This window comes from Penicillium concentricum (genome assembly GCF_028827145.1).
Source record: "Penicillium concentricum strain IBT 3081 chromosome Unknown utg000001l_segment0_segment0, whole genome shotgun sequence".
Classification (NCBI taxonomy): Eukaryota; Fungi; Ascomycota; class Eurotiomycetes; order Eurotiales; family Aspergillaceae; genus Penicillium; species Penicillium concentricum.
Window position 1 is genome coordinate 6,737,647 of NW_026622754.1, and position 23,370 is coordinate 6,761,016.

Consider the following 23,370-nt stretch of genomic DNA (forward strand, 5'->3'; position numbering starts at 1 on the left):
TTGTAGCGGTCTCGACTTTGCTTGAGACCTCCTCAACCCTGAGCCTCCGGGGACGAGATGATCCTAATTGGCTACGTCAGGTTCGTGCCTTGGTGCCTGATCTTCAAGGCAGTAAGAAGGCGGTTTCTCACAGGGCGGTGTGAGATTTTTTTTCTTTCTGCCAATTGGGGATTTCACCGAGTCGGCCTTTAAACATATACCTGATCACACAAAATGGAGCCTCCTTCTAAGAAAATGCGAAAGCTCTTGGACCAGGATAGCGACAGCGACTCTGGGGACGATGCTGGTGGAGTTCTCCTCGGCAAGCAGTCGCCTGATGCCGGATTCAAGATCAATGAAGACTACGCTCGTCGATTTGAACACAACAAGAAGAGAGAGGAAGTTGCGAGACGTACGTGCTTATACTCGACACTTTTTGCGCTTTATTCGCATATGCTAACATTGGGTTGATTAACAGTGGAAGCAAAGTATGGCAAGTCCTCCAGCCTTGGAAACCGCCCAGGCGAAGACTCTGAGGATTCCGACTCCGAAGAAGAAGATGACGATGCAGAGCTCGCTACGGAAGCTCTGGATGCTGAAATCTCGGCGACTTTGAACGCCATTCGTTCCAAGGATCCTCGCGTTTACGACAAAGATGCCAGCTTTTACAGCAAGTACGATCCAGAGGAAGCCGATGCCGGAAAGGGCCCCAAGGAAAAGTCAATGACGCTGCGACAATACCATACCGAAAATCTTCTGAGTGGTGTCAACCCAGCCGAAGAGGAAGACACCCCAAGGACCTATGCCCAAGAGCAAGCCGACTTGAAGAATGCTATTGTCAAGGAGATGCACGGAGCGGCAGACAAGTCTGACGAAGAGATGGAAGATGCCGACGAGTTCATGGTCCGCAAGCCTGGCCAGGACATTTCGATGCCTAAGTCTGAAATCAAAGTCGATGTTGAGAATGCGGACAAAGACCCCGAGACTTTCCTGTCCAACTTCTTGTCAGCACGAGCCTGGATCCCCACCGACAAGCCAGAGCTGCATCCATTTGATTCGGATGAAGATGACGATATCGAGCGCGCGGAAGCTATGGAGGAAGCATACAACTTCCGTTTCGAAGACCCCAACAAGCTGAACGAGGTGATAGTCACCCACTCTCGTGATCTCACCAACCAGCAATCTGTCCGTCGCGAAGATAAGAGCTCCCGCAAGAAGATTCGTGACGCCGAACGCGCACTCAAGGAAGAGGAGAAGAAGCAGCGCGAAACTGAGAAGAATCGTCTTCGCAAGCTGAAGACTGAGGAACTCCAGAAAAAGGTGGAGCAGATCAAGGAGGTTGCCGGACTTCGTGCCTCACACTTCACGGACGACGACTGGTCTCGTTTCCTGGACGCTTCCTGGGACGACTCAAACTGGGAATCAGAGATGCAAAAACGGTTTGGCGAGGATTATTACGCTGGGGAGGAGGGTGAAGGCAGCGAAAATGAGGGAAGCAAGAAGAAGAAGCATCCCAAGAAGCCTACATGGGATGACGATATCGATATCAACGACTTGGTCCCGGACTACGAGGAGGAGGAAGCGAAGCCCACACTCGAACTATCAGAAGCCGAAGACGAAGATGACGACGAAGCTTCCGGATCTAAGAAGAAGAGCAAGGCCGAAGAGAAGCGGATGCAGAAACGTGAGGCCCGCAAAGACCGTCTTCGCATTGACGATGCGGTTGAGCGCAACCTGGATCTCGATATCACCTTGCTTCCCGGAGCTACAAAGAAGAACGCCACAAAGTTCCGCTACCGCGAAACCTCGCCAGAGAGCTTTGGCTTGACGGCACGGGATATCCTCATGGCAGACGACACACAACTCAACAAGTTCGCTGGTCTGAAGAAGCTGGCCACCTTCCGCGAAGAGGAGCAGAAGCGACGCGATCAGAAGAAGCTGGGCAAGAAGGCCCGACTTCGTGAGTGGCGCAAGGACACTTTCGGTGATGAGAATGGGCCGGAGTTCAAGTTCGGCGGCGATTTCCAACCTAGCCAGCCCGAGGAGATTGCTGGTGAGGATAAGGTTGATATCAGAGAAGGAGATGGCACACGTAAGAAGAGAAAGAGGTCGAAGAAGCATTAAACGTGTTGCATCTGTCTCTGCCATTGTTCATAGCTTTCGAAATAATTTATGAAACGAACCAAAACCTTTTCCGTTCAAGTTGAAAGGTCTACTTAGGCACTCTGAGAATAGTTCCTTGTATATCTCCGGTGTACACATCGTCATTTCGAAGTAATTACAATGCAAGCGAAAAAAAAATGTATATAGACAGTTCCAGGGAGTGCTAGATGGTGGTCCTACTAAAGATATATATTTGCAGCTTTGCAGAGAGCCGAAACATAAAACACAAATTGCGACTCTAATTTATCGTCCATGCGCTAAAGATAATACCACAGCCTACAGATCTTCAAAATCATATGAAGAAGCATTATTTTCTCGCATTCTTTCAGGCTCATATGCTATACTAACTGTAGGACTTGGTAGCTCCCAAAGCGGAAAGCTCCCATGCGATGCGGGCCCACTCAGACGCTAGCGGTTGCTGGGGCGAACGTCGATGTTTTGACTCCAACATGTGCAGCTACAGGAAGCTCCCAATACTGCTATTATGACCTAGACAGCTAATAAACTTGAAAGTAGTACAGAATAATCTGTACGGACATTTCCTCAAGGACCAAGGAAAGTGGAGCCATTGTGCTATTGGGTGGCGGTTTTTTAACATGTGAAGTACCTAGGTACATCGTCCATGCGGCGATCTACCACCTTAAAGTTTGTACCCGCGACATAAAAATAGCAAGGACGAAAATGTCTCATATCAACATTGAAGTCAGGTATTCCTCACATATCTTAGAGACCTGAAAGAGGTCACATTTGCTCAATTGATTTGTTTATGCTACTCCGTACAATGTCGTACATCATCTCAGTAAGAATTCAAAATAAAGAATATATGGGCGCCGAGGAGACCTCGGGAGAATCCACTCGCCCGAGACGAACAAAGGTTACTCCCTCTGTACACATAGTAGTAACATTGGGTCCTTTGAGTCTAATTTCAATAACTAATCAAGAGTGACACATTCAAAATCATTCAACCCCAGATACTCAGGGCCGGAAGGGAATAGCTACGTCGGTGGCAAGACCGAGATATAATTTTTATGCCCCGTTTGCCATCGGATACCCGGCCATGGAAAAGGAGGTTGCCCCGGGGAGTGGAGGTCCGGCATTGGACAGGGAAATATACACCGTACCCCTACGGTACTATGCACCGGCGCTTGGGCCGTTGCTCGGGACTACAGGATGTCGATGATCACAGTGAAAGGATGAGATATTGGATGATTTCCAAAGCAAAAAAGCGAATTGATGGGACGTTATATTGTAGAGAGAGACAGAGTGATCTATTTAACATATCAAAAAAGACCCCGATATACCCATAGCACCGTCCAGACCCAATATCAAGACCAGCTGGCCAGATTGCAGAATTTTCAGTGGATCGGGAGATATCGGCAGGAGGCAAACTAATACAGTATAATAACGGTAAGATACGGTAATTTAACCCCCTGGGCTTCCTGATTGGGTCTTAGCGCCCGGCGGTCGAGTATTTTTTTTCTGGCCCCCCTTCCCGCCTTCCCTCTTCCTTTTTCTTCCTCATTATCCCTGGTGTCTCTTTCTTCTTGACACTCTTTCCATCTCCTCTCTTTTTTTTTGCATCCCGTTTCTTTTGCACTATCTTCAAAATGGGTTCCGGTGACGTTAACCAGGCCGACAAGTCGGTCTTCGGCATGCCCGTGAGTGTCTCCCTGTGAGCCTGTGAGCTGGCCTTCGATGTCGCGTGAAGATTTAGAACGATGAGATGCGATGAGATGTTCATCAAGTATCATCGGACTTGCTTCTGCGATGTCAAGGACCGGTCATCGCTATCTCAACATGAATTGAACCGAGCAAGCAAGCTAACCAAAATTTTCACAGGGCTTCGTTGTCGACTTCCTGAGTACGTGTCACGCTTGATGCCTGCATTGACTAGCAATTGCCAGTCTAAACACTTCGAATATCAATACTAACTGTGTATTAGTGGGTGGTGTCTCCGCCGCTGTCTCCAAGACCGCCGCTGCCCCCATTGAGCGTGTCAAGCTCCTGATCCAGAACCAGGTTCGTTACCACTCGTCAAGCAACGATTGGAATGGGCCAGAGGCAGAATATCATGCTTGATTGTGATTGCAATTCAGTTTGAGGCACAATATCTTGACTCAAACTGTTTTTTCCCGCATCAATCACAGCCTGTGAAAATTTTTCTCCCTTGGCCCGTGACAGTCGGCTGCTCAATATCTCCATCAATTCAGCATCTAACCAGACTCGATAAATAGGATGAGATGCTCAAGCAGGGTCGTCTCGACCGCAAGTACAACGGCATTTCCGACTGCTTCAAGCGCACTGCCGCCGCTGAGGGTGTTATGTCTTTGTGGCGTGGAAACACCGCCAACGTCATCCGTTACTTCCCCACCCAGGCCCTGAACTTCGCTTTCCGCGACACCTACAAGTCCATGTTCGCCTACAAGAAGGACCGTGATGGATACTTCAAGTGGATGATGGGTAACCTTGCCTCCGGTGGTGTACGTATCTCAAACATACCCTAGCGCTTGAATCACAGCTAACAAAACCTCTAGGCTGCCGGTGCCACTTCCCTTCTGTTCGTCTACTCCCTGGACTACGCCCGTACCCGTTTGGCCAACGATGCCAAGTCCTCCAAGGGCTCCGGTGAGCGCCAGTTCAACGGACTCGTCGATGTCTACCGCAAGACCCTCGCCTCCGACGGTATTGCCGGTCTCTACCGTGGCTTCGGTCCCTCCGTTCTCGGAATTGTCGTCTACCGTGGTCTCTACTTCGGAATGTACGATTCCATCAAGCCCGTTCTCCTCGTCGGTCCTCTTGAGGGCTCCTTCATCGCCTCCTTCCTGCTCGGCTGGACCGTCACCACCGGTGCCGGTGTTGCCTCTTACCCTCTTGACACCGTTCGCCGCCGCATGATGATGACCTCCGGTGAGGCCGTCAAGTACAAGTCCTCCATGGATGCTGCCCGCCAGATCGTCGCCAAGGAGGGTGTCAAGTCTCTCTTCAAGGGTGCCGGTGCTAACATCCTCCGTGGTGTTGCCGGTGCTGGTGTCCTGTCCATCTACGACAAGGCCCAGCTCCTCCTCCTCGGCAAGAAGTTCTAAGCGATTCGCAGAAATGTGAGTCTCTTGCCACTGTAGTTATACTGGAATAGGGGATGCATACCTCCCCCAGTGTAACCACTGGGCGTGGAATTCGAGGATGTGGGATGGTCAAAAGATAGATGCGTCAAGAAATGGGTCCGAAGGATCTTGAAGCATAGAATGGTTGATTCTTCCTTTTTGTACCCAAATGTACTTTACTGCCTGCAAACTCTTTCGTTTTTTTTCAACTTGCTCCTTTGTAAACATTATAAAAGTAAATCATAATATCAAGCTAGGACTTAGCTAAGACTGTCTGAGTTCTCTGGTCAATCCTTTGAGTTCTCATCATCTCTCATGCTGCTTTCAGTTATGTGCACATAGCCAAAACAACAGCAAGCAAATGGCCAACCACTTATGTTGCTGTAAGTTCCCTTCGTCATTTGGGATCTTTCAGACTTCACAGGCAACAGCCAAAAATTAAATAAAAAAAGAAGTCCCAAAGCGGCAAGGCTCCACAGCGGCAATAACCATGACGTCTAGGCTCCTTGAAGCTACAAACCCTCTCCATTCCCCTTGACACCTAACCCTCTCACAAAACATCTATCCAAAATGTCTTCTCCAACAGGTATCATAACCTACACCTCAGCGCCCGTGAACTCCAACCAGGAAGAAGGCACACACACAACAACCTCGCAGCCCGAACCCGCCACCGCAATTGAGTCACTAGCAAGCGCACCCTCCGAACCTCCATCAGCACCCGCAACAACAACAGCAACAGCAACAGCTCCTTCCAACCCCCCGATCTACACAACCGCCGAGCCCAAACTCTCAACACCACCACCACCCCAACCAGGCGCCACACCGGTCCAACCAACCCCAACAGCAACCCCAACAGCTGCCCCGGAAGCACCACCACCAACCACCACCATCCCAGAGCCAGCAACATCCACAACCCAAACCCCACCAGCCCCCCAACCGGGCGCCCTCCCATCCCCAGAAACCAGAGCATCAGCAACACCCACATCCCGCTCTCCACACCCCCAACCCCCCAAACCCAGCGACCCCATCTACCCACCGCCCCCATCAGCCCGACCAACAAATCAAACCTACACGCAATCTTACTCCTACAACGCATCTACCCTGGGTCCGCAGACTGCATCACCTAACTCGACTTCCTCGCCTTATTCGTCTGTTTACCAGGGGAACGCGGGATCGCACGCTCGTCCGCAGACCCTGCCGTTGCATTACGGTGCTGGAGATGGGGCTGGGTATGGGGGTGGGGCGAGTAGTATCTTCCCTGATGAGGAGGAGGGGTTTTTGGGTGCGGCGAAGGGGTGGATGAGGTGGTCTGGGAATAAGTTGGCGGAGGTTGAGAAGGGGGTTTGGAAGAAGATTAATGATGTTCATGAGTAGGATGGATTAGGTTGGGGTTTGTCCTATGTCCTATGTTTTACTATGGGTTTATTGGCAGAGGATTCGCATGCGGTGGGTTAGGGTTTTGTGTATCAGATAGGGTATTTGGGGTAGGATGGGAGTATCAAATTGGGTTATGGACTTTGGGTTTGTACTTTGGGTTTGTACTTTGTACTTTGGAGTTTGGTTTGAATGATATTTTCAATACCACTTCTTTGGTTAGACTTGCATTTTCAAAATGAGTGGTGGCTTTGGAGTATAAAGTAGTTTGAATTACGTCAAGCTTCATGGGAAAGCTCATAGTTGGGATGAGAACATCCAGCATATACCGAGGACAGTTTAGTTTACAAGAACAATGTGGCAACTGAACCGCGCAGGATTTGCGGCGGGTTAAGTTTCTAAACTAGGTAACTGCCTATGTACCTCCATCCCATCCACGACTGAAGCGTTAAGTATTCAGCCTCGAAAACTGAAGCCCAACCCTCCAAGGCAATGCAAGGGTGATGGACCTTCAATGTACAACAGACTATGCGTAGGGCACATAAAGTGAAACACAGACAAATAGAGATAGGGAGAGGAAGAGAGAGGAAGAAGACAACATCTCAGTTGGATCAGTGAAGATGACTGAGATTCCATACAAGCCAGAAGGGTCAGTGCAATCAATAAAGACGACCGGAACCTTCCGCCAGATGGCTGAGATCCTCCAAGGATGATTGGGGAGTTGTTGGAATCGAAAACCCATAAGAAAAAAAAGAGACAAAGTAGAATATTAGAAAAGTCCGAAGCATGAAGAAAGAAACACGAGGAGTCTTGTAGCAGCGGTAGCTAACACGACTAATGCAAAGATAAACGCCAGAATGAGTAGGCGACAGACAATAGTACTGTGAGCCAACCCATGTAAAAGATAAAAAAGGGTGCAGAGAAGAGAAGGGGTATTTGGTGTTGTCATAGTGGTAGCAGCGACGCGACTGCTACCCTGAAACGTCATGACAAATTGTTTCGTATCAGGCATAAGACAAAAGTGAAAACTTGAACGCCATCTTGGAAACCCAATACCACAAAGGTCCAAACCCAACGCCTATCAATCGAGGTAGTTGCACTGCAAGCTAACCAAATTTCCTGGTTTTGGATTTTTTTTCTGGATGAATTGCCGAAAAGCCACGGCCCAAAGCGGTCCAGACCAGCTTCGACGGCCGTGAATATGAAAGGAATAAAAGTGCATCCCGCAAAGAGTTGAAAGAAATAAACGCCGATCATGATGAGGGTGGGGCATTACATGGAGCCCAGGCAGAGGAGCGCCTCCACAGCGGCGCGTTCCTGGATGTCGAAGGTGCGGGGTGGCAATTTAGCCACAGATGGACAAGTGGCGGGGAAAATCCCAGACGGTTGGGGCTTTGCACGCGCAGCGACATGGCTGTTGATGAAACTGCCATTGTTGTTCATGGAACGGGCGCGCAAAGCGTCAGCGCCAATTTGTGCCCAGTCCTCCTCATCGGTGTCATCGCCTTCAACCCACTCGTTCTCTTGCATCTCATCGGGAGCCTCCGAGGAAGAGCAGTACTCGCCGTCGTCACCATCGAGAGACATTTTGTCTGCCTCGTGTTCGAGCATGTCGAGGTCCCCTTGCATGCCGTAATCGTCGGTGTACGAGAATGCCGTGGATTCGGCAAAGCTCATACGGTAGGGATGACGGTTGCCACCCTGCCAGCCCGACTGACCCTGAATCTGTAGGCCACGCTGCTGGAACGAACCTGCGACACTCGATGGAGGCGACGACGAAGTGTTCAAATCACGATCGTGAGCAGGTTCACCACGACGTCGCGCGTCCCAGCGGCCCCAACCGATCTTCTCGAACACCACGTCGCCTTGGACACCACCTGCCTCTCCTCCATTTCCTCGACCTTCCAACGCGGCGACAACCAGTCTGCGCGCCTTGGCTGGGGGAATATGCGAAAAGCCAGGGACCGAAGTTGTCAGATGACCCATAACGTGGCGGATAGCCAAAGGCCCCTGCTGAAGCAAGATCTCGGGGAGATGATACTTGGAGAGCATGGCAGGGGTGATCGCGCCGGTACTGTCGAGGTCATCGACAGGCAGGGAGACATGATGACCGTTGGCGTGTTCCGCATCCTCGAGGTCGATATCGGAGTCCAACTGGGGGACAGTTGACAGCGGCGATCCCGGCGATAGGGTCACTCGGTGCTTGAAGGTCTGAGGAGGCAGAGTCGGGGAAATAGAGTTGGGTGGCGTGGGAAGCATCGCTGGCATCCCGGGTCGCGTAGCGACATGGCCGCCACTCAGGCCAGAGCGGCGCTGAGGGATATCAACAGAAGCAGTCTTGCCAGCAAGAGCCATTGCAATGCTGGAGTTTGTCTGGGAAGCCATGATGGAAGAATATGGATTTGTGAAAGGAGAAGAACCTAAAGCGCGCAAACCGGGGTATATGAGTCAGAAGACCTTCTAAAACGCGACAAAGGAGTACCACGGAATGATCGGGTGGCAACAGAAATAGGTTCAGAGTGAAAGGGACAAGAGCAAGTAACTAACCTTTCACACACAGTGACAAAGAGACACTGTAGCCGGTGTAGCGAAGTTGGGGCCAACTTGTTTAGGGCTTGGATCCACGTAGGGGATGCGACGCGGCAAGGGGAGAGCGATAGTCGCGATAAGAGCAGATTCCAACCTTGGAAGGCGAGGAGTTCGAACAGATCAAGTATCGAAGAGATATGTGAAGAAGAGAAGATAGGTTTGGAGGGGTACAAGCCCCAGTGACTTACACCTTTGTACTTAGAGAAGGCCCAAGGGTAGTCCGTTCAGGAAAGCGCGTGGGTGGATTGATTGGCGCCTCGTCACCGGGTGCTTCCGGCTTTCTTTACTATACTACTTCCAAGGTTCTATTATACTACATTATTACTCTGTATTCTATATTTATTTTTATGTATAATTATATAAAAAAATATAGCTATAGATTCTATACAATATAAGTATATACACCATCTTCCTACTGATTCTCATACTAACATCCCTGAGCCGATCAAGTAAATCCAGTTCCTTGAAAAGATATCTGAGTAATAGAAAATAAAAAACCCCTCATGCCAAGTTGTTATCGGCCAGTCATGGTGATCGTAAGTGCTCGTGCGCCTTTAATGAACGCTTGCAGCGCTCTCCAGGGCGTAACCCTATTTTCTCCTATCGGCTGATAACCGTCGTTCAGGGCACGTGGACCATTTAAAGAACTTCAACCTTTGGTATTCTGTGGACATCATACGGAGTACACACTGTACATGTCATTATTTCTGTGACGTTTCCATCTAGAATTGCCCATTGGGACCATTGAATTACCCTGTAACTTGTGCTCCGAACATAAAGTACTCGGGTATGTACTAGGTACATCCACTTCCCTCGGGTCCCACTATAATCTGGGCTCTGGCCCTTGACGTCACTTGTACCGGTGACTCTTGGCTAGGGTTTATTCCAAGGTATATTGTATAACTCTTTGTGTGCAGGATAAGGAGTATGTGTACATAAACAATGAACTCACCCGTACAATCCCATATTTGCCTTATCTTTTGGAATCCTGCATAGTTGACTTGAAAGTCCAAGCACCTGTTGCCCCGAGGAATGCATTGCCCTAGCGCGAGGTCCATGTACGACATAGCCAGCTGTTCGGAGTACACTTGACTTGTGGGAGTCTGTGCTAAAAAAAAATAATAATTGTGGGCTTTCCTAATTCGGTCATTTAATTCCCATTGTGCGGGAAGTAGATGCGGGTGACGAGCTAACCCTGCATGTCACCTTCTATACCATTCTACAGTTCTATACAATTATAACCCCTCAATCATGCTAATCATGCTACAGCTGACAGTCTTATTTGGCCTCTGTTGGTCTTCGAGTTGTTTGTGCCTTGACCGGTCCCTGATACCACGTACCCTGCTTTACCCCTCCAGGGCTGCGATATTGGGTATCATATTTAGTCATGCTTCCATTAAAACTGTTGCTTATATGTACATGTAGTCAGAGAATATTTAGTCAATAATCTGACTCAGAATATGAGTGATAGGTGCCGATGACCATTCTGACTCTGCGCTGTACATTCTTCCGCAGTCTGAGCCCCCACGTCTCCCTCAATTATTTCTTGTCCTTCTCTCCGACCAAAGCTTTAAATCAAAAGACCCCTCACTTATATCGCGCATATTCCCCACGAAGAGAAACACGTACCCCTCTGCTTGCATTGGAGATTCGCCATCCGTATACCGAATTGAGCATGCAACAGTTGTATAGCTAGGCCCCTCATACGCCGCTAGTTTTTCTGCGTGTTCAATTGTCGGTACCTCGTACACAGCCCCTGTGACAGTATCTTCGGGATCACCAGAGAGTAAGGCCGGGTAGTGCCCCCAAAGCTTACACTTGTACCCCTTGATGTATGCGGGTCGCAAGTGGGAGGTGTGTTTTAGGCATAACAAATCTACGAGTAGACTTTGGTCTTGAAGTGAACCGTAGAAAAAGTATGGGCCTGTTGGCGCAGGGTCTTGGGTTTGAGGTCGGACTTGGGATTGAAAGAAGTGGCTGGGAGATGTGCTTCGCATCTTTAGGACTGTGGGTGATATTTTTGAGCGAGGATTCTGTGGGGGAGGTGGGGGTGGAGGTAGACTGCCTCTTGATTGCGTTGAGTCCTCCATGACTGTGCTATAAAGAATCGAAAATCTTCTCAGTCTGTGAGATCTTAGATCTTGTTTCGGAACCTTTATGGGGAAAATCCCTGTGCGGGGGATTACAGATGCTTTCACTACGGAGTACTTTTGGTTATGATTTTAAAACAGTTCACTTATGCATTTTGGTGATGTCTTAGCAGTCTTTTCATATATTCTTTTTAGTCAATTTTACTTATTTTCTCTCAGTTTTATAGCTAGACAGTAGAAAAAGGCGGGAAAAAGGGTAAACCGTGCCAATGACATTTCTATATATAACCAGGGGTAAAATAAGCTTATGTCCTATTAACCTTGAAAACTAATATGTTGAAGATGTTGAAGATGTTGAATTCTTATGATCGGATAAATGCTCATCTTCACCTATTTTATCAAGGTCATTGTCCCGACGCGGGGTTTCGAGTGCCTAAATAATTTGACAATTCGACAATTAGCCAAAAGAGAAATCGTTAAATAGGATTATAAGGTGCTTCCTGTAGCTTAGAGGTTGTTTCGAATCATCACGTATTTGACCATAATGGTCTACTATGGGTTTGCATTTCTCTGTTTGGCAATCACTGCGAATGCAGCAGTAAGCCCCAAGTCTTTACATTCTGATATTTCCATTCTCATTCACAATGACCTGCTAGGTATGCATCTTCCCTGATAATAGAATATGGAATCAAGAACTGACCATTGAACAGAAACCGAAAGTCCTTTGTCAAGTTCAGGAATTGTGGTGCTCGATGCGAGACCATGGCAAGAAGCCGCTGAAAGTTGTCAAAAGATTGGAGAGACTCTCTGGGGGACTGATTCCAGTTACAAAAAGATTCAAAGCGACTTGGACTACCTTGTATTTCAAGGCAAATACACTCGCAGCCAACGTTTTTGGACGGCCTCGGACCACCACAAACTCTCCACCATCGACACAAATGGTCGGGTTAATAAAGCCTCTGCAAACGAAAAACTGCCCGTTCTTTGTACACAAAGTGCTCCATTCTCCAACAGTACATTCCAGGATACAAGTGCTCAGTGGCAGGTGACTGTCCACTCTAACGATGAATACCTCACTGGGTAGGAACTAGTATTTCCCAGAACTCGCAATATGTCCTAACAAAATATAGATTCCGGGATCGATTCAGTTTCCGCTTTCTAGGAATTCGCTACGCTAAACAGCCCCAACGATGGGACTATTCCCAATTGTATAAAGGGTCTGGCAAAAAGGCTTCGGCTCTCGACTATGGCTCTGACTGTACACAAGGCACAACTGGTTCGGAAGACTGCTTGTTCCTCAATGTTTGGACTCCCTATCTTCCCCAAAGCAACAAAGTCAGAAAGAGACATCTCAAACCTGTGATGCTTTGGATTCACGGCGGGGCTTTCACCGGTGGCACTGGCAGTGACCCGACATCCGACGGCGGCAATCTAGCCTCGAGAGGTGATGTTGTGGTCGTCGGCATAAACTACCGTGTGGGAACATTGGGCTTCCTTGCACTAGATGATGGCGAAACCAACGGGAACTACGGATTGGCAGACCAGACCACGGCGCTGGAGTGGGTTCGTCGAAACATCCGGGACTTCGGCGGCGATCCGGATAGAATAACCATCTTCGGCCAATCGGCCGGTGCAGGTTCAGTACGGGCACTGCTTGCTTCTCCTGTATCACGAGGTAAGTTCGCTGGTGCAATTATGCAGAGCAATCTTGGTGGTTTGGCCTATGGCACAACCTACTCGAAGTACTATACCATCGCGCAGGAGATGGAAGTTGTGGGGAATGCCATTCTCAACGAGACAAACTGCACAGATGCTGTTTCAGCAGTGGAATGTTTGAGACAACTCCCCGCGTCAACGATTGCAAATCTCGCTGACTCGGCGCGGTATCTGGTTGTTGATGGAGTCTACCTCCGAAACTCGGAGCTGGATTTAATAAACCCATCATCAACTGCCAATGTGCCTTTGATGATCGGTACGATGAGAGACGATGGCGCTGCCATGATTGGTTATCCTGCAGTGGGACAAACTCTGAAATCCTTCCTCAATGAAACTGGTCTGCCTGACTCAGTTGCACCGAGCCAACTATTCCCCGTACCATCAACTACCAATGCTACACTCGATATCTTCAACACCTCCTCTCGAATAGCCACAGATGGAATGTTCCGATGCATCGACGAAGCAACTGCACATACAGCCTCAAAGACTCATATCTTCCCCGATATCTTCTACTACGAGTTCAACCGTTCATACCAAATGCCCGGCTGGTCACCCAATGCCCCGGTGTGCAACGCTCCGATCACAGATGAGTTCCCAAATGGTGATCCCAGCCAGGAGTACTTTAAATGCCATTCTGGCGAGCTGTTCTACGTGTTTGGCAGTTTCCGTCGTCAGGGTTTGCCGTTCCGGGATGAGTTCGATCTACCCTTTGGACAGTATGTACTAGATTCTTGGGCGAGTTTTGCGAGGGAGGCTAGACCTACTCCTGACTTGGCCTTTTTGAAGGTAAGGGGATACATTAATACGACTCGGGAGATTGAGGCGACTGGGTTGTGGGAGCCGTTTGGTAAAGCAAGTCAGCTTCGGTTGTTTCAGTGGCCTTCCATGATGAGGGATTTGGATGGGCTGGAACAATGCCGCGCGTTGGAATTGTCTTTGGATTACTTCGACTCTTAGGATTAGACAAAAGGCATTAGCGTTTTTCGAGTATAGACAAAGGGATATGCATCTCTTAGCTCCCTATATCTATTATACACACAAAGCTTAGCTTTGTCTCATTGATGCTTCTTTCAGAGACAAAATGAAGAGGTTATTGGTCCTTTTGTTTGGAATCCTCCATTGGCAGTCTCGTTTCAAGTGTCCCTTCAGAGCTCTTTTCCCCAGTCCCCTTAACTTCGATCTCTTCAGTGTCTTTGATGGCGCTTGAGCATTATGTTTATAGATACAAACCCTTTGTGTGGTCTTTATTATGTAGATGGCTCTTTGTGTCGAGATATCTCGAGTAGTCTCTTGAGTATCCGTTTGCTATAGTATAAAAAGCACGAAGGTCCACCTCGGTGTAAAGACTCATATCATTCACTCTCATCATTCACTCCCATCTTGAGCTGCCTTTACTACAACTATTACATACTAGACATATCCTACATAGCTCCTATTTTTCTATTAACATGCCTGGACGAGGAGTCATTAAAGATCGTGTCAAGTCATCTAATCTTACACCGAGGGATTACCTGGAGAATATGAAACCAGAACATTTGAAGTTCTATTGGGATACAGGAGATTGGACTTATGCCCACGGCGACGGTAAGGGGTCAACTCTCGGCGCCTATAGACTGAGGAGCATGAAGACGACTACTGAGCCAGCAGAGTACCTGATTAAGGTTTTATACCTGAATGTCAAGTTTTTGAACTTTGCTATGCCGGGCAGCCGAAACGAGGACGGTTCGACCAGTCCTCCTACCTCCCAGGATATCATCGATGCTCTGGGAATTGAGCTCGGCAAGATCGGCAAGTAGGACAACCACACCTACAGGTTTGAATATAGATATATTTCCCAACTCATCAGTTTGTTTCTGCAACTATTTTTTTTTCGGGGTTGTCTTTAACCTCGAGTGTGTTGGATGAATTGGAGATTCCTCTCCAGCCTCTCCCTAATTTCTACTGACTCTGTTGCTTACTGTTCTATTTGTTCTAAGCTATCGTTATGTTCCTTGTTTCTCATCCCTTTGTTTGAGTTCGTAGTTATACAATTATACAATCAAAGCCTTTTATTAACATTATCCTGGATAAAATATCATTTTATCCCTCTGGAACATAAGTAAATTGTCGATATAGAGCTACATCCTTAATGAAACAAATGATACTATCATAAGAAGATAGTTGATTGAAGTAGTAGATACTATTAGAAGTTTAGAGCATGAATTCGGTAGCCGACTTGGGAGGTTGAATCCTTATTGCACATTCTTTGATGCAAAAAGCCGCTGCTGATATTTTCTGGCTTCTTTCCCTTTCAGTGTTTCAGTTTCCAAATTTGAAGATTCTTTATTATCACCGCCATGTACGGGCGACTAAGGCCATGTTTGGGAAGACGTAGTACGGACGTCCTTAGATTGACTGTTGGCACGGCATTTCGCATGAAAGAAACATTTCCTTCCTTTTTTCTTGTGTTTTGCCCCTCTATTTTTGGTGTCATTTTGGTTCTTTGTATCGTTAAATATTTGTACAGTGTGTTTGGCCTCTTTCCAGTTGTTCCCAATCGTTTTCACATCTATTCTACTTTCAGACCTTTCTTGATCAACATCCAGATCAGGCCTAGTTCCAGCTTTGTAGGGCTTTACACATTCTTTGTCTTATAATGGAAGAGAGTGTTGCGGATAAAGCGACTGAGTAAGTGACCAGTTCGCGCTGGTTGATTTAGTCTAACGTTTTTAGATGCCCGTATGTGGCAGGTAGTAAGATCACGCTACAGCTAAACGGTCGCCCGGTTCAAGCCACAATCGTCAAAACCTTCGAACCCTGGACTTTTTCATGTTCTATGGTCCTTTCATTTGATTCCGATCTTTCTGATCTAGGTATTGAAGGAAATGTGGTCCTGAAGATTTATGACCGACGGTTTTCAATCGAACTACGCCATAAAGTGGCTCCTTGGACCCCGGAAACTGAGAGAGAACTTTATAAGTTCCTTTGTTTAGACGAAGGAAGGGAGTTTGCGATTGAGAACGAGAGGAGTACCATAAAAGAAAGAGAAGAACAGCGTTGTTTTATGCCAACGATCATTGAAGATGATACCGGCGAGGACCAACAAAACACCTATGAGCAGGACAACGGCAACAAGGATGACAACGCCAACAAGAACGACAACGCCAACAAGAACGACAATGCCAAGTCCAAAGGCACTCTCTCCAGCTTCTCCATGCTCTCAATCAAGCTCCTGTCTCCTATCTTCCATGCTTGCAATATGGTTTCCCATGGTCTATTCTGCGCCATCCGCTTTTTTCGCACTGGAGTCACCGCGCTCCTTCCCTGGGGACGTCATAAGATCGTTGACATTGAAACCCAAGAGGTCAGCAGAAATGCTGAAGCCAACGGAAACAATTCTACCCACAAAACCCATGGGATAAATGGAGAACAACAGACCGACAGTCTCGATGCAGCGGTCGAGGATGTAGGGGACTCTGGAGATGAAGAAGCAGAGTGGGATTACCTATGTGACGAGGTAGACCTATACATTTCAAAGCAGTCTTTCTACGAATCAGAGATCCGAGCATATGAGGCGATGAAAGATCTGCAAGGCATTCATGTCCCCCGAATTTTTGCACATACCAAAATTCTGGGGCCAGAATACACCCAAGGTCAGCCCCTCAGTCGGTATTTCGAACACCCTGGGATTCTTATGGAATACATCGAAGGATTCCCTCTGCACGAAATTGACGAAAATGCCCCAAGGAAAGCATGGCAGCCCATTATTGACAGTGCTGTCGAGATTGTCAACAACATCATGCACCATGGAATCCTCAACGATGATGCGAATGTAAGGTGCTTTATCGTGCAACCTGACCCAGCCAACGATTCGGATTCCGAATACAAATACAAATTGGCTATGATCGACTTTGGTCATAGCAGTGTTCGTACACAATATTCACCCAGAGAGGACTGGCGATGGTGGCAAGCACATAATGATGCAGAGGGAGCGATCGGAGCAGTGATGGATCGGATATTGAAGAGGGAATATGGGGGAGGTTACGTCTATACACGGACGCCATATCGTCAAGCGCTTCAAAATGATTACATGAAGGAAGACAATTGCACAGACCTCAACGAGAGACCTATGCTAAGCATTGAATGATCTGCTAGGAGAAAGAGTATGTGTGTATTTGTCAAGGAACGGACGGTTGCCACGCGTTGAGAAGATCTATATGCTTTCTTTCTCACTTGCTAGCATTATTCCCTCTCTTTCCCCTCTCTTTTCTTAGCTAGGAACAATCAGTGGTTCTTTTTTAACCTTCAGCCAATAAATCTCTTGTATTGTGATATTATTTAGGAAGAGAATGAGAATATCAGACAAAACTGTCGGAGTATAAGTATTATACCGAAGGCACATTTATTTCATACAACATAAGAAATATGGCAAATCTATAAATGTGATAAGGACTTGCTTGCATTTACCCATGGACTATCACTATCTGCCACAATTACCCCGGCTTAGTATGCGATTTAGTATACAAATCTCTGAATGGGTGACTGTGGCTATCATTTGTGGGTGTGGATGTCCACTTCCGATGCTATTCCGAAGTACAACGTACGACTTCGAGTACATGTAGGCCATGTACTTTTCAAATCTAGCAGGGCCTCACATGCATCAGTATCTAGTCTTGGTTTAAGGGTAATACCATGCCCATTGCTCCATACAAAAATGCAGAAAGAAAAACTTCGATCTATATCGTTCTCGATAGGATCGGATACGTCCCTTCCGATATTTCCCCTCATGATGAAATAGACATATCCCGCAAGAACTCGCCATCTTCTCATTAATTTTTTTTTCGACTTGCAAATATTTCTCTAAATCACAATGTCTTACCAAATCGCCTACGACACTACCCGCGCACCACCCCGCGCCGCCGCGCTCGTCGCATTCATGGAAGACTTCTACCGCACCAGCGACACCGAGTCTCTGCACGAGAAATACGTCCAGAGCTTCACCGAAGATGCGACACTCATCATGGGACCTAAGGAAGCCAAGGGCACAAGCGGTATGGTGCTATCTGATTTCCGCCCTTAACATTGGTGAAGCTATACAGCCGATCCCGATTCCGATTTCCACTTCAATGCAGAATATACATCTGCGTTGGGTTGTACTCCAGCTAACAAAATCAACCCCATAATAGCAATTCTCACCCTCCGTCACGGTCTCTGGACACACGTTGCTTCCCGCCGACACACGCCTATGCAGATATACTTCGGCAGCGACGATGAGATCATGTTGTATGGTGGCGTGAACTATAGACTCAAGGCCGACCCTGATAATGATGTCTACGTGCCTTGGGCTGGACGGGTTGTGTTCGCGCCCCAGAAGGGGGACGAGGATATCAAGATGCAGTTTTATCAGGTTTACTTAGTGAGTACATCTGTGCCGCTAGCTGTGATGGTTGTGGTGCTGATTGATTGTCTCCTAGGATACCGCGGCTCAGTCGGGAAAGAAATGAAGTGGATCGCAATGTGAGCATTAGACTTGTCTTGTACATATATAAGAATGAGAGCTGCATAAATTCAATAGCAATGATTGGATATAAATTGGGCTTTGGAGAACGTTGATCTATATCATGTGTAAGGCTGAAGCTTCGCTGGTTGGCTAAATGAAAACCAGACGCCTACATCTACATCTACAACACAGAGAGAGAGAGGACGGAACAGTTTTGAAGTGTTTAGACATGCTCTTTATTTCCAGGAGACCACGAGAGAAAAAAGGGACAAAGACGCCGTAGGGTTGATCGGGGTCAAAGAGGTGAGGGAGATCATAAAAACATGTCAAAGGGAAAAAAGATCCCCTCCCCTCGACAAGAGAGAGAGGGGAAGGATTGTGTAGACCGTCTTGTCCGCTCTCTTCTCTCGTTCAAGTCTCCGGATAATGATGCCTCATCCTCATGCACTCTGCACCGCCCATATCTCTCTCCGCTAGTAGCCCCGTCTGGTCGTCAGATAAAAAAAAATATGGAGTTGGAACAAGAAAAAAGAAACAAACGTAAAGTCGCGCACGGGACCGCAAGCTCCGAATTTTTATTTTTGTGCCGTCATTTCCAATATCTTGCCGCCGTAGCGAAGACAAAACCACAAAAACAAACGACTTATCCCCGAACTATTAAAAGCCCATTGTTGCGATACGTTTATTCCTCATCCGACTCCTCCTCCTCATCGACGGTGGTCTTGGCGATACGGTCCAAATCACGCTGACCGCTCTGGGTGATGCGGCGGCCACCTTTGTCCTCATCGATCTCGAGGACACCGATCTTCTCAAGAGCCTGGAGGGCCTTGCGGTCAACGGAGCCGGAGGCATCAACGTGGTGGGCGGGGCGGGCACCGCGGTTCTTGGTGGAACCGTGGACCTTGCGAAGACGGCCGACACCGACGGTCTTGCGCATGTAGATGTGACGGGCACAGGCGGCGGCGCGGACGTAGAACCTTTAGAAAAAGCAATGTCAATTGTTTGTTCGAATTTTGGTGGCTTGTTATTTGATGCGGTCGTACCAGTCAGCATCCTGGGGAGGAAGCTCGTTGGAGGCAGAGGTCTTGACAGTATCAACCCATCCGGGGATGGGGAGCTTGCCCTGACGCTTCAGGAAAGCAGAGTAGGCAGAGATGAACTTCTGCGCCTGTGTGGGGGAGAAAAGTGATATGTTAGTTGTGGCTCATCAGCATATGCGTGGATCGGTCAAAAGTCTGTGGATTTGCAGATGTGTCGGATTCGTTTCTGGAAGCAGTTCATCATTCGTCGTGTGGAGTTTTCGCTAGGATGCAGTCGTCGTGTCGGGTATTCCAGAGAGAATACCGACAGATAGACGGATCTATCAAAAATTCGCCCCTCAAAACATGCATGCACATCCTTCGATATTCGACATATTCCCCATAGGAAATGAAACCATTCGCCTATTGCGTGCGTTATCCGTGCGAAGCATTTCCATATTGGCGATATGATCCGACCGATGTTGTGGTATCCGTGCATCCAGAAACGAACCGTCCACATCATGCAAACCAGAGCTGGTGACCGATCACCTAAAAATCGAGCAGGACACTTACGTCCACATCGCGAACGGTAACACCACCCATTTTGGCGACTTGTCGAGGGGTCGAAGGGTAGGGATTAGAGAGAGAGAGGCGTTGGGCGTCGAGGTGGGCAGGGTCGAAGTCGAAGAGTCGCTCAAAATTTCAAGACACACACAACTCTGGGCGGGTTGGGTCTGTGTGCCGTTCGCTTGTCCATTTTGGGTTAGCCGTACCCTAAGCTGGGTCATGTGATATGGCCTAATTTGTGCCTGATCTCTAAGGCTCCACAGCACACCCCTTGGTGCCTGATGTTCCAGGCGTGAATTACTTGACATACAATCCGTGATGAAAGATTATTTTGAAGATTTCATTATTTCTCGTGTTCTAATTATACACCCATTAACATCTATTTCATGACGGTTTTCATTATTCGTAACTTTGAAACGATTAAAAGATGTACCCCGTTTCCTAAGCCTTGATCCATAGTCTTCGCCCCAGTTCAACGCCCAAATCATTCCCAATTACAGTGTGGGCGCTCTCTTCAATCCAACGCAATACCTCACAAACAGAGTGTCAATGAAATGACCATGGCGGATACCAGGAGGTCGGCATCGGTTGAACTCGTCAATGGCATCTTGCACACCAAAACCAAGATGCTCGATCAAATAGCAACAGATCAAAAACCCGGTACGGTTGTAGCCATAGTGGCAGTGAACTCCGACCACTGGACGTGGTAGAGACTTCTCTTCATCCGTACGCTGCTCTATCTCCTCATCAATATCCTTTTGCAGTCTATTGACCAGAGCGATAAAGTCGCGTGCTTCGTCTGGAGTCGGAGGAATCTTGGATATAGTCGGGTGTTTGTAGTAGTGGATTCCACCCTTCTCCATTTCGGCCGGGTTATAGACCGGACTTTCATGACTGATGTCTATGACAGCGTGGATGCGACCACGGTACTTTGCCGAGAAAGTTGTAGGGTTGTGTTCCTCGTCAACCTCGCGCAACATCTTGAGCGCAACAAATGTGTTGGCGATTCGTTCCGAGACCGGGGCGACCTTCTGCCATTTGGCGAGATTCTTGACATCCCACTTTCCAGATGTGTTCATATGCTGCAATTGCCAGCCTAGACCGAGGCGCTTATCGATATTTGACGAGAGGAAATCCTGGATAATCCCTGCAAGAGTGCGATAGGTTGCTCGGTCGTAGAGGAGTGCATGAGATGCGGGCGCCGGCAAAATTGCAGATTTGACCACTCGCTTCCGCTGGTCGACCTCCAAATTCTTCTCGGAGATCTGCACACCAAGCGCCTTCTCGTTGACGAGATCCCCGGATGGAGGTGACATATGGTCATGGACTCGCGAAGCGTCCGGGATGATGCTGCCACCGCTGGTGTCGATCGTAGTATGGGCAGAAGCATCACCAAAGAATTTCAAGATCTTCTGCACCTCCACTGGCTTGGTCACAGCATCCGTCTCTCCCGCGACCAACAGAACAGGCATGCGAATTCCCGCCCAGACCTCTTGACCAGGGAGTCCGCCAACCGGGTGGTCGCGATTATCGTAGGTGGGAAGTGTGCCCCACGCCATGCGTCGCCAAACAGGCGTCCGACTTTGCTTGTTGAAGCGCACCTGGAGATTTCGCGTTTCCGTGTCGGCAGCGACGCCGACCATCCGCATAACACTGGCACTTTGTTCGCCTCCGCGTCTGTCCCAGCGACGCCAAAGATCAAAAATTGGACTAGGAATATAGAGCGCTCGGCGAAACTTGGTAGTGTCTTCCGCAGATGGGGGTGAGGCTTGAGGGCACACAGCAACAAGGCCGACAATGTGCTCTTTCACCTTTGCACCAACGGAGGATGCTGATGAAGCCAAGAGGGCGGATAGGGAACATCCGAGACTGTGTCCCACAAGAATGATTTCTTGACCAGCCTCCCGGTCCCGGTGCTGATCAATGGCTTCAGCCAATAGTTCGGATAGAGCCTCCACAGTGTATGCATTCCAATCCGTAGGCGCAAACTTGGACAGGCCGCACCCGGGTAAATCAATACCAAAGCACGAACTGACATTAGATAGACTGGTTAGGAGGTGGTGGAACTGTGCTAGGGACCCGCCTAGCCCATGAACAACCACGATCAGTGGGATAGGAGTCGGTTTGATCGGGAGTCGAGCTAGGTGTGGATGCGGGCTGTAGAATGTGCGAATTGCGGGATAGGTAGCTACCGAGGTAGTGTAGGAGTTGTAGGTGGTGAATTTCCTGAGAATGCCCGGGTCCGTTTCATATGCTGCGCGAGTGTTAACCAAGGCCTCACGTGAAAGATGAGCTATTCACCTACCATCGGAGCTTTGTTGCTGAGTGTCCGACGGCCAATCTTTCTTCTTGTAGTTGGGATTGGTTCCATGTCGCAAAGATGCGTTGCTATCGTAGTCTTCATCTTCGTAATCCTCCTCCTCCGAGGAGCTCAGAATCTTCGAAGATTTACTCGAGCTCTTGCGAGCGGCAGCACGTGGCGCACGAGAAGCGTTTAACCCTGACTGCTTGCGCCTCAGCAGCGACGACAACAACCCGCATCCAGTCATGGCGATCACACAGGTAGTTAAGAAGACAACCTGACCCCAATTCACATCGTCATTGCGGTAAAGGCCGCGGAAAGAGCTGGCAATGGAGGAGAAAGAAACGTTTTGGGCGGCCGCGCGCACCGAGTGAAAGAATCGCAGGATAGCCGCGACACTTGAGGGTTTGGATTGAGACGTCAACGAGTCGTAGAGGGCGGAGATAGCGTCGGGCCCCATGATTAAGTACCGGAGGGGCGTTCTGGGCTATTTCAGAGCCCCCCGATAGGGATTTCGCCAAGAACCACGCGATGGCGCACCCGATGCTCTTTGGATATAGGGCAAATAGGGCAAATGGGCTTGAGACCAATAAGGAAAGCTAGATCGACAACGTTGAAACCTTTGAGTGGCGAGGATAAGAAAAAGTAGAGAGATCAGCTTCGGCCACTCACAGCCTCGGGAGGAGCGGCGTGGGGGTGAGTCATCCATATGCCCCACTCGGGTCTTGCAGCAAATTTGGGAAGGAACTTGCTTGATTATGGCATTTACTATGGGAGGAGAAGTACTTTTCGAACATTAGGCATATGGATCTTCCATATTTGGCATAATCTTTTCCCCAATGGTCTATATCCCTTACTCTTTTATTGCCTCCTGTGTACCATCTAGTATGTACATTCCTGAGATGTCGATATTGGGACTCCATTTCATAGTACCCCCGGGGCCAACATGGGTGACTTCTTACTTATTACTGGCCAATTTCAAGCGGGGCCA

The 23,370-nt window shown here is 48.4% G+C and overlaps 10 protein-coding genes across 10 annotated transcripts; 7 read left to right on the plus strand and 3 right to left on the minus strand.

Moving 5' to 3' along the window:
- Positions 1–213: 213 nt before the first annotated feature.
- N7517_002594 (KRI1 family protein) lies at positions 214–2,103 on the plus strand (the record flags this gene model as incomplete). The annotated part of the gene is made up of 2 exons (XM_056720324.1): positions 214–391; positions 458–2,103. The coding sequence occupies 2 exons, from the start codon at positions 214–216 to the stop codon at positions 2,101–2,103; spliced, it is 1,824 nt and encodes a 607-aa protein (XP_056584459.1).
- Positions 2,104–3,749: 1,646 nt separating this feature from the next.
- Positions 3,750–5,225, plus strand: N7517_002595 (putative mitochondrial ADP,ATP carrier protein (Ant); the record flags this gene model as incomplete). The annotated part of the gene is made up of 5 exons (XM_056720325.1): positions 3,750–3,800; positions 3,982–4,003; positions 4,085–4,161; positions 4,377–4,622; positions 4,677–5,225. 5 exons carry the CDS (start codon positions 3,750–3,752, stop codon positions 5,223–5,225), a joined length of 945 nt encoding a protein of 314 aa, XP_056584460.1.
- A 588-nt stretch (positions 5,226–5,813) lies between these two features.
- N7517_002596 (uncharacterized protein) lies at positions 5,814–6,617 on the plus strand (the record flags this gene model as incomplete). The annotated part of the gene is made up of 1 exon (XM_056720326.1): positions 5,814–6,617. One exon carries the CDS (start codon positions 5,814–5,816, stop codon positions 6,615–6,617), a length of 804 nt encoding a protein of 267 aa, XP_056584461.1.
- Positions 6,618–7,889: 1,272 nt separating this feature from the next.
- Positions 7,890–9,002, minus strand: N7517_002597 (uncharacterized protein; the record flags this gene model as incomplete). The annotated part of the gene is made up of 1 exon (XM_056720327.1): positions 7,890–9,002. The coding sequence occupies one exon, from the start codon at positions 9,000–9,002 to the stop codon at positions 7,890–7,892; it is 1,113 nt and encodes a 370-aa protein (XP_056584462.1).
- A 2,838-nt stretch (positions 9,003–11,840) lies between these two features.
- N7517_002598 (uncharacterized protein) lies at positions 11,841–13,969 on the plus strand (the record flags this gene model as incomplete). The annotated part of the gene is made up of 3 exons (XM_056720328.1): positions 11,841–11,952; positions 12,007–12,376; positions 12,427–13,969. The coding sequence occupies 3 exons, from the start codon at positions 11,841–11,843 to the stop codon at positions 13,967–13,969; spliced, it is 2,025 nt and encodes a 674-aa protein (XP_056584463.1).
- Positions 13,970–14,460: 491 nt separating this feature from the next.
- On the plus strand, positions 14,461–14,808 carry N7517_002599 (uncharacterized protein; the record flags this gene model as incomplete). The annotated part of the gene is made up of 1 exon (XM_056720329.1): positions 14,461–14,808. One exon carries the CDS (start codon positions 14,461–14,463, stop codon positions 14,806–14,808), a length of 348 nt encoding a protein of 115 aa, XP_056584464.1.
- Positions 14,809–15,647: 839 nt separating this feature from the next.
- On the plus strand, positions 15,648–17,138 carry N7517_002600 (uncharacterized protein; the record flags this gene model as incomplete). The annotated part of the gene is made up of 2 exons (XM_056720330.1): positions 15,648–15,679; positions 15,725–17,138. The coding sequence occupies 2 exons, from the start codon at positions 15,648–15,650 to the stop codon at positions 17,136–17,138; spliced, it is 1,446 nt and encodes a 481-aa protein (XP_056584465.1).
- Positions 17,139–17,861: 723 nt separating this feature from the next.
- N7517_002601 (uncharacterized protein) lies at positions 17,862–18,495 on the plus strand (the record flags this gene model as incomplete). Its single annotated transcript, XM_056720331.1, has 3 exons — positions 17,862–18,042; positions 18,091–18,407; positions 18,466–18,495. The coding sequence occupies 3 exons, from the start codon at positions 17,862–17,864 to the stop codon at positions 18,493–18,495; spliced, it is 528 nt and encodes a 175-aa protein (XP_056584466.1).
- Positions 18,496–19,173: 678 nt separating this feature from the next.
- Positions 19,174–20,113, minus strand: N7517_002602 (40S ribosomal protein eS19; the record flags this gene model as incomplete). The annotated part of the gene is made up of 3 exons (XM_056720332.1): positions 19,174–19,468; positions 19,535–19,659; positions 20,084–20,113. 3 exons carry the CDS (start codon positions 20,111–20,113, stop codon positions 19,174–19,176), a joined length of 450 nt encoding a protein of 149 aa, XP_056584467.1.
- Positions 20,114–20,571: 458 nt separating this feature from the next.
- N7517_002603 (RNA 5'-triphosphatase domain-containing protein) lies at positions 20,572–22,839 on the minus strand (the record flags this gene model as incomplete). The annotated part of the gene is made up of 2 exons (XM_056720333.1): positions 20,572–22,331; positions 22,383–22,839. The coding sequence occupies 2 exons, from the start codon at positions 22,837–22,839 to the stop codon at positions 20,572–20,574; spliced, it is 2,217 nt and encodes a 738-aa protein (XP_056584468.1).
- Between the last annotated feature and the right edge of the window lie 531 nt (positions 22,840–23,370).